Genomic DNA, 15,002 nt, shown 5'->3' with positions numbered 1-15,002 from the left:
GTGCAGCTGTGCTGCAGGCAGAATGAGGGAAACGATTCCGTTAAAACAAATTCAGCTGCACAAGCACAAAATGGAACGAGCCGGGGCTTGAGCATGAGTAAGTAGGCAGACTCCGCACTTGGGTTACTTCTGGGCAACACGGTGTTGAACCCAGACCTGAAAAAGCAGGTCCCTGTGACCCCAGCCCATCCAGGAAATCCAGATACAAAGGAAGCTGAAGGTGTCCGAACTAAGGTTTGCTAACAGACGAGGTGTAAACACAAACACTGCAGCTTGGAAGGTTCTTCAGAGAACCCCTCTCTCAGAGTAGGCTCTATCTGGTTTGACCTTGGTGCTGGGACATCTGTGCTACTATAAAAATTGGGGGAAAAAAAGGCAACCCACAACCCCAAAGTCTTACCCAGGACTCTCAAGACATGGCTTTTTGGCACTGCAGAGCTGTAAAGAGCCAGAGTTCCCTGCAAACAGGAGCTGAACATGAAGTTGCCATCTGGAGAAAAAGTCAGTCCAGTGATCACAGTGCGGTGCTGCCTGCAAGAAGGCAGAAAACATGAAAAGCGTAGAGAAAAGCCACAAAAAAAAGAGTAGCATCATAGGGAAGAGTGTAAGACCCAGGAGAGCAAAATAACCAGGGACAAGCAGAGGACTCCACCGTGTTCACACCTGCAGAACAACCAGCACTCCGACTTTTTGGAAAAACGAGCAGCTAGTGCAGCACTCCAGCTGCCCCTGGATGGGACAAGCTCCCTCTCCCTTTGGAGCATCCTCCACTTCCCATGCCAAGGCTCACAAGAGCTCCCTGTTCAGCCTATCTCTAGGACAGCCCCTTTCCTACTGTTGGCCACCTGTCAGCTGGGAAATCCCCCCACACAAAGCCCTCACGGCCTTCGCACATTAGACTTCCACCACTCAAAACCTTGGCACACCAAGCTATCGCTGCTTGAAAGCCACTCAGCTGGGACATGAGGACTCAAGTCCAAGAAAAGTACTTTTCCCACTGCGCAGATATTGCTCTGGCTCTTGCCACAACGCCCACAGTCAGACCCACGCCCGCACGGGTGCAGCTCCCACTGCAAACACTTACTTGTGCTCCGCCAGGAGATCGGAGGCCGCCAAGCTGAAGGTCCGCACCATCCCGCTGTCAAAGCCACAGGCAAGGATCCGCTGGGCAGGGTGAAAGGCCACAGCACACGGCATCTCATCTGCAGCCGTGAAGTCATACAGCTGCGGGGAAGGGACACAACACAGGCACCAAGCTGGATGAAGCAGTACCTGGCAGCCACACGTAACGACAAGGCAGCCTCAGACCTCCACCGCGTGTCCTGCGACAGAAATCTCACCCTTCCTGGTTGCACCCAAAGCCCACTGAGGTCCTGGGTCTTCAGTCGTTTAGATGAAGCCCCCAGGTATTGTGTTTTGTGTTAAAAGCAATAGACACGTGATGAAGAAAATACATTATCCCATTTTGCTTAACAACACCTTCAGAGTCTACGACCAAATAAAGCATTAAGCAAAAACTCTGAACTCCAGACTTCAGAAGGATTTCTTGCCCGAGGTGCACCCCACGCGCCAGGGAGAACATTTAAGGGCTCTTGAACTGCAGAACTTTGATAACTTGGCTAAATAGAGACTAAAGAGACTATTAATACATGAGATACCTAACGACTCGCATCTCACCCACCTGCTGCATGGACACGAGGTCCCAGACTCGGATGGTGTTATCCTGAGACACTGTTGCCATCTGCTTCCAAACTCCCTCCACGGAGAACGCCAAAATGGAGTCCTCGTGAGAGCGCATGAGGGTGCTATAGTCCCGGGACTCTATATCCAGGTAGCCCAGGTTCCCAGCCCTGGTCGTGCACAAGACTTTGCGGCTGTCCGGACTGATGCAGACAGAAGTCACCGGCGCCTCATGCTCTGGGGAAAGACACGGCGGTCAGCACACAGCCCCAGGAAAGGAGCAACAGCACCTGGGGCACAGCTACAGAGCCAGATTCACGTACGGGAAAGAAATGCACAGAGGAATGAACGTCCCACAGGACCTCAAGATTGAGTGCTTGCAGGTTTGAGTCCAGTGACAAATTAGTCTGTGCCCTTTCTAGAAGTCCCTGAGCTCGGCTGTTACGATGATTGTTTCAAATAGAGCGAAGAACCGCTTGACTTCTCCCCTAATTTTTCAGGGACAGATGAGCGGTAGGTACAAGGGCACAGAAACCAAGATGGACTGCCTGCTCTCACCCAGGCTCTCCTGCCTCTTGCCCAGGAATTAGACGAGTGAACGTGAATAAATCATCACTGAAGTAAAATACTCCCAAGACAGTCCCCTCTAAGGACAGCAGGCATAAAAAATGCCCTCAGTGATGACAGTTACTTTAGGAGACGTTAGCGTGGAGGTTTTGCTCCCCAGCGGCAGGCTGACGTAGATGTGGGGTTCAGAAGGAGCAGTCCCAGCTCTACTCACCCGCCTCTAAGACAACGGCTGAGAAGTCCAGCGGCCACAGCCGCAGGTAGCCGTCTTCTGAACCCGTGGCACAGAAGGCTGAGGAGATGCTGATACTGTTTATAGCGATCCCAGGGCCTGAAACCCAAAAGACACCACGCTGTACACCGGCAGAAACACCAAAACTCAAGCTGAGGGTTCCCCCACCCGAGGGCTGGCTCCAACTTGCTCCAGCAGCCAGAAATCCCGCTGCGAATGGCTGCAGAGGCTGCCTGGGGGCCCAGCCACCTCTTCTCAGGATTCAGAACGTATTCAGTCCCCTGCCCCTCTGCCAGCATTTCTCTTTACCACCAGTGCAGCTCTGCTTATTCTCGCCAGGCACAGGAACGCCTTACCACTTCTTAAACCCTGCCTTACTTTTGGAGTGAACGGGATCTCGCGGTAAGGGATGCCCTGGGGTAACTGGGACACAACTGTTCCATTCCTGTGCCTCAAATCCTCCCTGCAGGGCAGTGAGAAGTGGGAGAGAACCAGTGGGGGTAACGACACATCTACAGAAACTGGGAAAGCAACCGATTTTTAGATTCTGGTATGAAGGCTATCAGTCAAAGGACCGAAGACAGCTGGCACCACCACCACTGAGACGCCCAGCAACATGGTTTCATCTCTTCTTTGTTGTTTTCTCACCCACGAAGTTGGAACTGGAGTTACGTACTTCTCAAAGGGGCACGCTCGAGATTAATTAGCTCAATTTGCCAAAGCAAAACATGCACCAAGTTGTAAGATCGAGAGTCGCACTTGAAAGTGAGTCCTTCCTGCTGTTAAAATTAATGGACAAGCTGAAGGCTGAACTACTTCGCATACAGCATCAAAGATTTCCCAAACGCTTCATACGGGCTGAATAATGAAAAAATCCCCAAATTCATCTCTTCATTGATCTTCTCCACTCTTTTTTTTTTTTTTTTTACATCTCTGCATTAAGATTCCCATCAGCAAATTAAGACCTTGTTTCATGTCTCTAAAAGCAGTGTTTCTCTGAAACTGCAATCAGCATTTAAAACGCTAAAATTCTTTCTTAAGATGATACTTTGCTGTCCTAAGTACAATTATTTGCAGTGCTTAAGAGGAAAACCGTTAGCTAGCAGTGCTCTAATCAACCCCAAGTAATCTTTAGCAGGAGGTAAGCGGCTGGTTTAATTTACCAGAGGTTCGTTTCAATTCCCCTCTGCCCCCGATGCCAGCCGAGCTGCCCCGTACCCCTCCTCCCAGCCTGAGCCCTACCTGCCCCGCCGCCCTGCTTGTCCTGCTGCTGCGAGGGCAGGAGCCGCCGCGCGCTCCTGATGCAGACGTGCTTGTAGTCCACCTCCAAGACGTGGCCGCTCTTGCTGCAGACAAAGCTGAAAAGGAGAAAGACCCCCCCCCAGGTCAACTGGCTGCCCAAGGGGGCCTTCCCGCGAGCTGCCCCCCAAGTCGGAGCTTCCTGTCTGATTTCCTGCCCCTTTGAAAGGCCAAATAGAAAAAGTAAAAGCTCGGCACTGACTTCAGCAAGAGACCTCTCTGCCGCAGGACACTGCCCATGGGGAAGGCAGGGGTCGGCTGAGCTGACAGCTCTGCCTCCTTGGAGCAGCATGTGGTAGCAACAAAGGTCTGGCTTTGATCATTACAATAACAGAAAAATAAAAAGCGATCGTCTGACTGCACCTAGAAGGATACGTACCACACCACTCCCGCTGTCAACAGAAAGCGAACCCCAAGCCTCAGGACAGGGGAGAGAGTCCCTAAATTTGCCAAAACATCAGTACTGCAAGAGGGAAGGCTCCTTTCTTGGGCTACTCTGCCAGTAGCCAAATCTCTTTTGGGAAGCAAAGCATGCCGAGAAGGGAAGAAGCTCTCACAGCTGCAGGGGAAATCTGAGCGAAACGCCGTGGTCCCACAGTGGAAGGGAAAGGCGGGTGCTATGGCCAGAGAGCCTCAGCAGAGCCCTGTCCCTGCAGGATGGCCTGAGGGGTGAGCCCAGCAGCCCCTTACAGCGTGCGGTCCTCCGGCTCCCGCTCGGCCGAGTGCCCCTCCTCAAAGGCCAGGTCGGTGAACTCCAGGGAATGGTACTCGCCCAGGTTGACGGGACACGAGCGCAGCGCTCCGCTCCGCACCCGCCACAGCCTCACGTTGTCCCATCCGCAGGACACCATCCTGTCACACAAAACCATCCTGTCACACAAAACGGGGCTAAGGGACAGCAGGGGACTCGTGCAAAAGGTCGGTGCTGACCCTGCTCCTGCACCTCCCAGAGGCTGCAGCGCCACGAGCCGCCCCCAGCCGTGCCAGACCCGGGGCTGTCCGTTCAGTTCCTCTGCACCCTACCTGGTGTCGTCAAAAAAAGCAATCTTCAAGGTCTGGATGTCCACATCCGTGTGCGCTCTGGCCAGCACGACCACGTCTCCACCACTGGTCACCTGGGCGGTGTTCCACACCACCAGCACCTGAGGCAAGAGGACAGCATGGCATCGCTGCTCAAACACGGAAACCTTGGCAGCAAGAGAGCTTCTCATCCCCAACAGCTGCACGTGCTGGAGGCTGCTCTGGGCACAAAGTACCGATAATGGAACTGAAGGAGTGAAGAGAACCCACAGACTTCACGTACGGAGGGTTAGGGCTGTTCAAACTGCTCGGCAAAGCTTCACTGCAGTCTCTTCGTCTGGCAGCCAGTTACAGGCTCAAAACCCCAGGGCTGCCTGGCAGTGCTGCTCACATGTGGGGAAGAAAATACAGAGGGGAAGCTCTGCTTTTGGAGTTGTAGGAGCTACACCGGGGCAGAGATGTTCTGCGAGAGCTAGGGGCAGCGTGTGCCTGCCTGCGCTCCTCTTTCTCGTGGCACGCTGCTCAGCTCCAGCTCTGCTCGCGATGTCCAGCAGAGCCAAGCCACTCAGAACAGTGGTGGCAATGCAGCCTGTGCCCTTGGGGTACACTCAGAGCTTCCCCCACCTCGTGGGGTGCTCTCTGCATGTCTTCCACCGCAGAACCGACTTGGAGAGGTCACCCCAAAGGAACGGGGATGATCGGCAAGGACAGGCAGGTGATTTAGCTCTCTCAGAGCAGCGTTAGAAATGAACCCAGCACGGCCTCGGAGGCTAAGGATGACCGATGTGCCACCCCAAAAGTGCTCCTGGCCATCCCCACAGCCCCCTCCCAGCCTGCTTCCAGCCCCCTGTGCCGCTTTCAGCGCATTGATTTCCCCTCCCCAGCTCCCACCCTGTTCGCAGAGCTCTGCCTCACGCTGTGACAAAACTGGAGCAGTCCTGTGGCTGTTTGTTTTTTTCCTGCAGGCAGTAGGCAGTTAGTGATGGCACAGCTAATTGCTGGTAGTTGTCAATAAGGGATTACTGGATGAAAACAGTTGCAGTGATCAAGTAAAACCCCGAGTCCCAAAAAACAATTTTATTTTTGACTACTATGTGTGGGATCTGCGTCATCCCCTAGCTACATCAGTGGGTGGCAGCTTCAGTGCCCAGCATCTATCCCTTCCAGCACACAGTGCTGGAGCCCTGAAGGGAAGGATTAAACCCCGCATCTGCCTGCTCGCCCCTGATGCTATAAAAAAAAAACGGGTTTTGGGCTCCAGTCAGTGCCAAATCTCTCATTTCAACTCCCATTCCTCCACTACGTGCTTGCAAGCCTTCCAGCTCGAAATGCCACAGAAGCACGCGTCACCCTCAGCTGGGTGGGCTGGAATTGCTGCATAGACGCCAGGCGATGCCGTGCATTAGACTGCAGCGATCCCCGCAGGGCACCAGGAGAATTGTCCTGGCTGGGCTGGTGGCTGGGAGACAGCGAGCACGCAGCAGTGGTTTGCCTGCAACATAACTATCTGATCTGAGTGAAGTCCTCTCGTGTCACTTGCTTGGCAGGGGACAGAAAGCTCAAAAAACAAAACAAAAAAAAAAAACAAACAGGTTTTAGTTCTCACCGTTTTCCCGTGCCCATCCTTTCCAACTCCACAGAGAACGGCTCCGCTGTAGGAAAAGCTGCAAGAACAGACACCTGGTGAGACGCAGCACCTCGCACCCCAAACGCATCCCAAGGAGACAGTAAGTCCCGAGGGATGAACCCAGGAGCTGGCAGCACATCAGCTGTGCTGGGATAGCTGCCAGCAGGTCTCAGTGACGAGCACAGGCAGCTCAGGGAGAGCTGTAATTCACCCCTGGTTTATCACGCACTAATAGCTCGGAAAAGCTGCGACACCTGGCACACCTGAACGCACCCCTGTGCGCATCTCCTCCGCCCTCGTGCACTGCTCCAGAGCCGAAACCTACCTCAGGGACAGGAGCACCCGGACGTGGGTTTTGAACACCGACAGGCAGCTGCCCCCGGGGAAGTCCCAGAGGCGCAGCAGGCTCAGGGGACCAGCCTGCGCCGAAGCCAGCAAGGTGCTGCTCCCGTTGAACGCCAGCGCCGACACCTGCGGGATGCGCCGGGTTGGAGAGCTGGGACAGGAGCTGCAGGGGGGTGCCTGCACCTCGGGTGTGGGCACAGCGCGGCCGTACGCCTTCGTAAGGAGTTCCACCTACCTTGTCTGTGTGGCCGGTGAAGAACCTCTGCTCCCCGGTCTGAATCTGCAGGGTTACTATAACAGCGTGGCAGGGGTAGACCACTGCAGAGTTGTTCTGAGTCCACAGCGCCTGCAGGACCGAGACAAGAATGAGAAGGCTGACGAGATGGCACAGAGGTGACCCTGGGCTGGACCCACAGAAGTTTCTTAAACGCGCAGATTTGGAGATCTGCTGCCCGTGTGCAGGGGAGAGGACTGCTCTCCCATGCAACAAGTAGGCTTCTATCTTGCAAAGGAAAACTCGGAGCCCTGCTGACATCCTCGTTAATTCAGCTGATTTACCATACAAATCACGTCTAAAACATGCACGGCCAGTATATGGAAGAAAATGTTCTTGGCAGAGCCTTGAACTGGACGAACCAAAAGGATCCTTTCTTTATCATTAACAATCCAAAATGCATCCCTGCTTGCAGAAGCCAGGAGATCTGAAAGGCCCCCGGTTTCTGATTCAGCACTGTAGCAATAGAATTCCTGTGCACAAACATAAGCTCGTGCCCGTTTGTTACAGAGCGATTCTCCCCAGCAAAAACGTACCAAAAGCGTGGCACTTGTCTGCCCTCCACACCTCTGAAAAACCAATACAGATTACAGATAAACTTGCAAAACTGCCCAAGTTACTGACACATTTGGTGTTGCAGCCTCCAAAGCCAATTATTTTTCTCAGCTTCAGGATTGGATCTGGTAAGAAACTCTGAAAAACAAGACAGAAGAGTCACCCTGAGAGCAGGACTGAGGCCAGCTCGCCAACTGCTCTGCCATGGCCCTCCGACCATGGGGCCCCTCCACCCCCATTTACTGCTTCTCTCTAAAGCAGAGACAGCACTGGTTTCTCCCCCAATAAGTGGATGGCTTTTATTTAACGTAGAAGTCAAATCCAGAAGAAAGGAAGGTGCTGGGATTTCCCAGCTTGGAGTTCTCCCACTCCATCTAAGGGGGTTCCAGCCAGTCCCCTCCATGTCCCCGAAATGCCCCAAAAGCAGGCTGCTGCTGCAGGACGGCACCTGGCCTTACCCTGCAGCGAGCAGCTCTCCTGCTGGCCAGCACGTCCGCTCCGGGGCCCTTCCTGGACGCATCCTGAGCAAATCAGGAAACACACAACCAGCTTAATGCCAGTGCATCCAAACACAGGGTCCCTCTTTCAAGATGTGTAACACCCAAGAGGAAAGAACTGCCAGTCAGAAAAAATACTGCCAGAAGTATTCTGTAGAAACTCCAGCCTGAAGCTTGTGTTCCCTCTGCTGTTTCTGCTGGGCTCAAAGCCATCAGGCACAAGTGTCCCCACGCCACTTGCTCAGGCAAGCCTCCAGCAGCCCGGACACCGTCCCCAGTCGATGTGGGAGGGTGCCGAGGGGCTCCACGTGCTCGGCACAGCCCTGGGAGATGGAGCAAGCAGCAGGGGGCAGATCAGCGTCTGGCAAAACCCGGCCCTGCTGCTGGGCACCAGAGGGACAGACGCTGACTGAGGATGTGGCTGCGGAGAAGGCTTCACACACGCAGCAAGCAAGAGCCTTGCCCCAAGCCCCCTCTCCCCTCGACAAAACCGCCCTGCGATCAAAGTCTCCATCAGAGCAGAGCCGGGGGAAGCACTGAGAGCCACAACCACCCCGGCAGGACGCAGAGCCCGGACGCAGCTAAGCCCACCTCCTCTGAGCCCGCATGGATGGTGCGGATGGCCCGCTCGCTCCTCCGGTGCGCGTACACGTGGATGCCGCCGTCGCTGACTGCTGGGGGCTGCCCCAAGCCCCCCATGCCATGAGGCCTCCCGTTCTTCTCTGCCTCCTGGTCACCAGCACGCGTGGCTCTCAGAGGCCCTGGGGCTGCAAGGTGAACCTCAGGGATGCTTTTTGTAATTGCAGGACCCCGGTGCGGCACCTGTAAAGGGCAGAGGCTCAGACACAGACCAGCCCTCCTCCCAGCGCCTCACACCCGCTGCAGAGACAGGGAGACACCAGCATCGCTCCCGAGTGACTCTCGTAAGAACTCTGAACGTTCAACAAGTGATAGGAACGAGGAAGGAGTAATATGGAGGGGCAGCGTGCCTGCCACCTAACTGTCGGTACCTACCAGGGTACCAGCCACCTGGCCCTATCTGGGCGGGCTTCAGCTCCCCCCAACAAAGCAGAGCCCCCGGAGCCCCAGCTCCAAACAACCTCCAGATGAGCTGCCCTCTCTCCACGGAGCAGGGCAAGCCGGAGGCACCTGGCTGGCCCAGCACATCCCAGCTCAGGGCTCCCCTCATCGATTTCCCCCTCTCCGCAGCGTTAGAAGGGGAGCTTTTCCCCTCTCCAGAAGCCCATCACCAGCTTTCTGGTGCGAGAGCCTGAACGCCAGCTCCTGCATCGCTGCCAGCGGGGAAGGCGCAATCTCGGCGAGGGCAGCTGCCTGCGGGCCCAGCAATCCCAACCCCACGTGCTGCTCTGCTCCCTGGGGACAACCCATCAAGTTCTGTAGTCTCCAGTCCTCGTTTCCTATCTTTAGTTTGAAGACAAAAGTATTCGCTGCCTGCGCTGACAGGGGGATGGATGTCTAGAGGTTATGAAGCACTTGGCAGCGATCCTGTCCCTGCTCTGTGCCGTGCCACACGGAACCACCAAGGCACTCGCTGCGGGGCCGTGCTCAAAAGGCTACGAAAGACAAAAAGCAGCTTCTACATCCTAAATAAAGGAACTAAAAGAGAAGATGTAGGGGAAACTCCACGTGGGGCAGGAAGGCAGAAGTCACGCCCTCCCTCCAGGGCACGCTTACAGCTCTGGGACTGGTGATCTGGTGGATGAGGGACAGGCGGTCACGGACGGCTTTGGTGAGCGTCACCGGCTGGGGCAGCTGGCGGATGGGGTCCTCCGAGGGTTGGCCACCTGGAGGACAAGAGGAAAGGGCTGGGCTCTTTTGGAAACCCTCTGGCCTACCTGCTCCTGCAGGAAGGAAGCCAACAGCCACATCACTCAGCTTCTGCTGGAGCCGAGGAAGGTGTGGGAATGAACTGCAATGAAAAACCCCTGAGAGTCCCCTGATTACACACTGGCTGGAACTACATCTGTTACAACAGGTATTAAACAGACAAAATACGCTGCAGATTTGCTGCCTTAGGTTGGGAGGGAGAAGGGGAAGGACTCCAACCCCAGGAGACTAGGGGCTGTTTTCTCAGCGGCTCTGTGAGAGGAGTCCATAGCAAAGCTTGTTTAAACTTCACCATATTTCACAGCCAAGAAACATCTTTGCTCCAGCCACCTCCTAAAACTCCCCAGCACTTCCAAACAAGCGTGGGTGCTTCAGCTGACCCATGCCAGTTCTCAGGGTGAAACGCTGGGCCTCTCAGGTGCCTCTAAACCTCTGGTAGAAGTTCTCCCAGCACGGATCCCACAAAGGGCTCTGGACAGACAGAGCCCCCGAGGCCAGCAGCACGCTGCTCGAGCAAACACCCGGGGCTGGCATGGCCTCAGCTGCTGCCCCCCGCCTTCCCACCTGCTGCAGGACCGGAGCAGCTCTTCTGGATGGAGTCGTACGGCAGCTTGGACCCTTCGGATGGGAACCTGAGCAAAATCAGAGGAAGACACCGTGTAACCAGGCCCCTGCACAGGCACACAGAGATCTCACACAACGCCTTATGGTCTGGCACAACAGACTTTCTCAAGGGCAGTTTAGCTGGCTGCCTCCTACAAGATTCCTCCTTTTGCCCCTTCCTTCCCTGAGCAGTGAGACACTACAGCATCTCCCCACTCCAAACCACCCCGTTCCTTTTCAGGGGTGAGCTCGGCACTGCCTGCTTTAGGCACCGCTGCCGAGCAGCGACTGTGACGAGCCGCGATTTACGACCGACACGGTTCTCTGGCGAAAACCTCCGTGCAGATGGGAGCAGAGCACTGAAGCTGACGAAGGCAGGCTTACATCTGCCTGCCTGACGAGGCGTTGAGGCCAATCACAGCTCAGCAGCCACCGTGAGCACCCTTTACTTAGCAAGAAGTTGAAGCGCTCCTTAGGAACAGCATGCATGGAAGAAACATTTGCGTTCACCTGAATTAGCCATGGGGAAAAACCCAGCAAGAGACTGCTGAGAGAGAGGACTGGAGTTAACACCGACCTCTGGTGGGCTCAGGGAGCGCCCTGGGGCATTTTTACTGCCCCAAAATATCAGCGATCAGCAATTTAGGGCAGACTTACTAACAACCTCTAAGCACCAGAGCTGGGGCAACCAAAACATTTCGACTAGAGCCCCAAGTCTGTCCAAATCTGTCTGTCCTCAACTGTGCTCATCCACCCTTCCTTCCTACATCAACCCTCCCTGAAGAGAGGTGTAAAAGTCCTGGCGGCGCCAAAAGCGGCGCTTAGCAGCCGTACCTGATGTAGTCGTAGTGGTCGTGCCACTTCTCCCCCTTGGGCACTGGGAAGGCCATTTCCCGCGGCATGGGAGAGACCCCGTGGCCGGCCAGGTTGGCTTGTCGCGCCTCGGAGAAGGTCACACCTGGCAGCAGGAAGACAGAAGATGAAGTTCTTCAGGGCCTGTGGAGCCGGCTGAATTGAGGGGTTTCCAGTGGGACACACGACTGCCCTCTTGGAGGGCTTCAAAAAACAGATCACAGCTGAAGCGAGGTCTGTAACAAACTGAGACGCCTGTGCGTGGGAATATTCCTGAAACTCTCAACTTCCAAAGACAACACATGGGCATTAACACTTGGTGTCCAGGTATCAGTCCCCCCAGCCCAAAATTCACTTAGTTTTCTATTATTTTCCATTATTTCATGTGATTTGTGTTAGGGCTCTGTTCTGACTTTCTTGTCTCGCTTCCTTGATGCATTTGTAACTTCAAGAACGTCGCCATTGATATAAGAAATTCCAAGAGCCTCTTCCACTGCACGCAGCGGCTCTAAGTTCTTTCAGCAGACTAGTAAGCTTGGGAAGATTTCCAGCACAGGAAAAAGAAAGAGCTAGATACAAAGATTTTAACTGAAGTAACTCTGTCACACTAAGCTGGTGAATTCAGAAAGTGTTGGAAGATTTCCAGGTATCAGAGACAAAAACCACAGGCTCTTTGGACAGATAAAAGCATGGGCCTAGGAGAAGCAAGCCTTGATGACACCTTTTTTTTTTCCCCCAGAAAACTCTAACCTTCGTAAGATATTTAGCTTTTCTTGAATCACTCACTTTTCCAGCTGGAAAATGAGATGATGCTTTCCTCCAGAGAGGTCAGGAGGCTGCAGTGCACACGAGACCTGCTAACAACACACCTGGCACTTTGTCCCTTCCGCTTCCCCTCACTACTAAAGCCAGCCTAGCTTTTGATGCAGGCGCTTTCCCGTGCTCACGGGCTAAGAATTTAAACTGCTCGATCAGGGCTAACTGCCCTACAGCAATCGCATCTCTAAAAGCAGCTGTAAAACTACGGGGTACATCCAGGCTTGGTTTAAATCACAAGGACGCCACCCCAGAGCCTCAGCTCCTCACCTGGGTCAAACACCAAGTCGCTTGTGCAGACGTTTCTCACCAGCAGGTTGGAGCAGAGCTTGATGCTCTTCAGGTGGCTGTAACGCCGGTTGAGGTACATGGAGAGGATGTAGTGCAGATCAAGCATCAGGCAGGTCCAGCGCACGTTAGCAGGGGCTGCCCCCACCAGATCTGGAGGAGAGAACGGCACGGGGCAAGGGCAGCAAGGGAAGACGTTACGCTGCTGCAAACCTTGGACCACGCTCCTCGCAGAAGAGGAGACACAAGGCGAATAGCACGCACCCGGCCTGCCGCACCTCTTAGCGTGCATCCCATCGCCCCTCTGCCTTGCGTGCGCTCATTTCCCTGTAGGAAACTCATCTCCCTCCCCAGTGCAGGCGTGCAGCCTCACACCTCCCTGAGCTATGCCCAGCCCTCGGCCCGGACGATGCAGCCCCCGGCCCGTGGGCTTGCCGGCGCTCAGCGCTTGTGCCTGGCTGATACAGCCAGGGGAAGCACCACTTGCTCAGCGCGCTTCGCCTTCCGCCCTCAGAGCCCCAACTGCTGAGCTCCCCAGGGTCCCTGTGCAGTGTGTGCTCGCCCAGCTGGCTCCTGCACTCACCATTCCCTTCGGCTGCGTCGTGCCAGCCTGACCCCGGCTCCTTACCTCGCCTGGAAGCCTTGGCGGTGCTCTCGTCCAGCGAGCCTTTGGCTGCTGCGCATACGAAGGGGAACTGGAGCCAGGTGGCTGTGGATTTGAAGTCCTTGAAGAGGTTGGAGAAGGAGATGCGCACCACCTGGTTCTCCTGAGAACAGACACGGGCAGCGCTCGGTCACCCGGGCGGCTTTGGCTGGGACCTGCTGCCAAGCGGAGCATCCCCCGGGGCACACGAGCTGCGTCCCCTGTCCCCTCCAAGGCTGGGAGGAGAGGCCCAGAGGTGTCACAACAACAGGAACTGCCTCAGCCCAGGGCCCCCCACCCATGATGATGAGGACCAGCTGCACTCAAGTGCACTGAAGATCACAGAGGGGTTTGTGTTAGAGGGGACCTTGGTGCCCAGCTGGTCCCAACACCTGCCATGGGCATGACTCCTTCCCCGGCCCAGGCTGCCCGGAGCCCTGTTCAGCTTTGGGAACCGCCAGGTTTGGGGCTCACAGCTCCTCTGGACAACCTGCGCCAGGGCCTCACAGCGCTCCGAGTAAAAAATGCCCTCCCAACACCTCACCTAAATCTCCCTGTTTTAGTTTAAAGCCATTCCCCCTCCTCCTACACCGCACCTACTGACAAAGCCCCCAGCTTTCCTGCAGGTGCCAGCTCTGGGGACCCCATGCCCCGGGCAGGGTCGCACCGCCCGGCCGGGCTCACGCACCTGGGTGGCCACATCCATGTGCACCACGAAGTGCTTGCGGGGCAGGGGCCTGAAGAGCAGGTAGAGGTAACGGCCCCGCAGCCCCAGCGACTGCGTGCCGGTGCGGGGCAGCTGCAGGTAGTTGCAGGCGGGGATGGAGCCCCGGATGCGGTACACCGTCCCCTTCAGCCTCTTGTCCTGCGGGAACCGGGGGAGTGGGTGCACTGGGGGGGGGGGGGGGCAGAGCCCACCCAGGGCAGGGGCTGTCTCCCGGTACCCCCGTTACCAGGCAGGCGGTGACATCCCCCTCCTTGGCGGAGCGCTTCCACTCCTCCACGCGGAAGTGCTTGAAGACGTTCAGGTAGGGGCTCTGCCACGCTGCGGGACGCACTGCTTGGGCACCGGCACCGGGTCCCCCCGTACCGGGACCCCCCCGCACACACCGGGATGCCCCTCTTCTGCCTCGAGACTTCGCCCCTTACCGAGCCTCCTTCCCGCACCGTGACACCCCCTCCGTGCCGGAGCCCCCCACGCACTCACCGGGACACCCCCGCCATACCCGGGACACCTCCTGTACCAGCATCCCCCCCCCCTCCCGCACCGGAGCCTCCCCCGCCCCACCGGGACAGCCCCGTACCGAGCTCCCTCCCCGCACCGGAACACTCCCCGAACCGGGACACCCCCGCCGTATCGGAGCCCCCCACGCACACACCGGGACACGCCCCCATACCGGGCCCCCTCCCCGCACCGGGACACCCCAAAGCACCGGGGTCCCGCACCGGGGTCCCGCACCGGGACACCCCCTCCGTACCAGAGCCCCCACCCCCCCGCACTTGCCGGGACATCCCCTTACCCGGCCCCCTCCCCCGCACGAGGACACCCCCCTCCCATACCGGGACACCCCCGCACCGGGACCTCCGCAGCCCGGTGCTCTTCCAGCCCCCCCCCCCCCCCCCCCGCCCCCCCCGCCGCCGCCATGACGCGCGCGCCCCCGGCTCAACCGTCCCGCGCGCACGCCGCCAATCCGCGCGCTCGCCGAGGCCACGCCCCTCCAGTGACCACGCCCACGTAGCAACGCCCCCTTCGGTGACCACGCCCCTTTACCCACGCCCCCTTCTGCAACACCGCCCCGTTAGTCACACCCCCTTCGTGACCACGCCCCTTTTAGCCACGCCCCCCTCCCGAGACC

General features: G+C 56.8%; 1 protein-coding gene across 1 annotated transcript in view; it reads right to left on the bottom strand.

Moving 5' to 3' along the window:
* Positions 1 to 14,833, bottom strand: part of WDR90 (WD repeat domain 90) — a 43,637-nt gene extending 28,804 nt beyond the window's left edge. The window contains exons 1-21 of the mRNA XM_035339501.1: positions 14,782 to 14,833; positions 14,100 to 14,197; positions 13,835 to 14,011; positions 13,132 to 13,270; positions 12,486 to 12,656; positions 11,382 to 11,505; positions 10,509 to 10,576; positions 9,792 to 9,901; positions 8,688 to 8,918; positions 8,058 to 8,120; positions 7,669 to 7,737; positions 7,006 to 7,116; positions 6,751 to 6,896; positions 6,405 to 6,462; positions 4,802 to 4,920; positions 4,469 to 4,630; positions 3,722 to 3,837; positions 2,462 to 2,578; positions 1,682 to 1,917; positions 1,085 to 1,224; positions 401 to 531 (exon numbers count right to left, since the gene is read on the bottom strand). Coding sequence (XP_035195392.1) covers positions 401 to 531; positions 1,085 to 1,224; positions 1,682 to 1,917; positions 2,462 to 2,578; positions 3,722 to 3,837; positions 4,469 to 4,630; positions 4,802 to 4,920; positions 6,405 to 6,462; positions 6,751 to 6,896; positions 7,006 to 7,116; positions 7,669 to 7,737; positions 8,058 to 8,120; positions 8,688 to 8,918; positions 9,792 to 9,901; positions 10,509 to 10,576; positions 11,382 to 11,505; positions 12,486 to 12,656; positions 13,132 to 13,270; positions 13,835 to 14,011; positions 14,100 to 14,197; positions 14,782 to 14,791 — 2,596 coding nt within the window. The 5' untranslated portion in view covers positions 14,792 to 14,833. The remainder of the gene's footprint in view (positions 1 to 400; positions 532 to 1,084; positions 1,225 to 1,681; positions 1,918 to 2,461; positions 2,579 to 3,721; positions 3,838 to 4,468; positions 4,631 to 4,801; positions 4,921 to 6,404; positions 6,463 to 6,750; positions 6,897 to 7,005; positions 7,117 to 7,668; positions 7,738 to 8,057; positions 8,121 to 8,687; positions 8,919 to 9,791; positions 9,902 to 10,508; positions 10,577 to 11,381; positions 11,506 to 12,485; positions 12,657 to 13,131; positions 13,271 to 13,834; positions 14,012 to 14,099; positions 14,198 to 14,781) is intronic.
* Between the last annotated feature and the right edge of the window lie 169 nt (positions 14,834 to 15,002).

This window comes from Oxyura jamaicensis, chromosome 14 (genome assembly GCF_011077185.1).
Source record: "Oxyura jamaicensis isolate SHBP4307 breed ruddy duck chromosome 14, BPBGC_Ojam_1.0, whole genome shotgun sequence".
NCBI classification, from domain to species: Eukaryota; Metazoa; Chordata; class Aves; order Anseriformes; family Anatidae; genus Oxyura; species Oxyura jamaicensis.
Note: the sequence above shows the minus strand (reverse complement) of the source record. Positions and strands in the feature narration are given on the sequence as shown.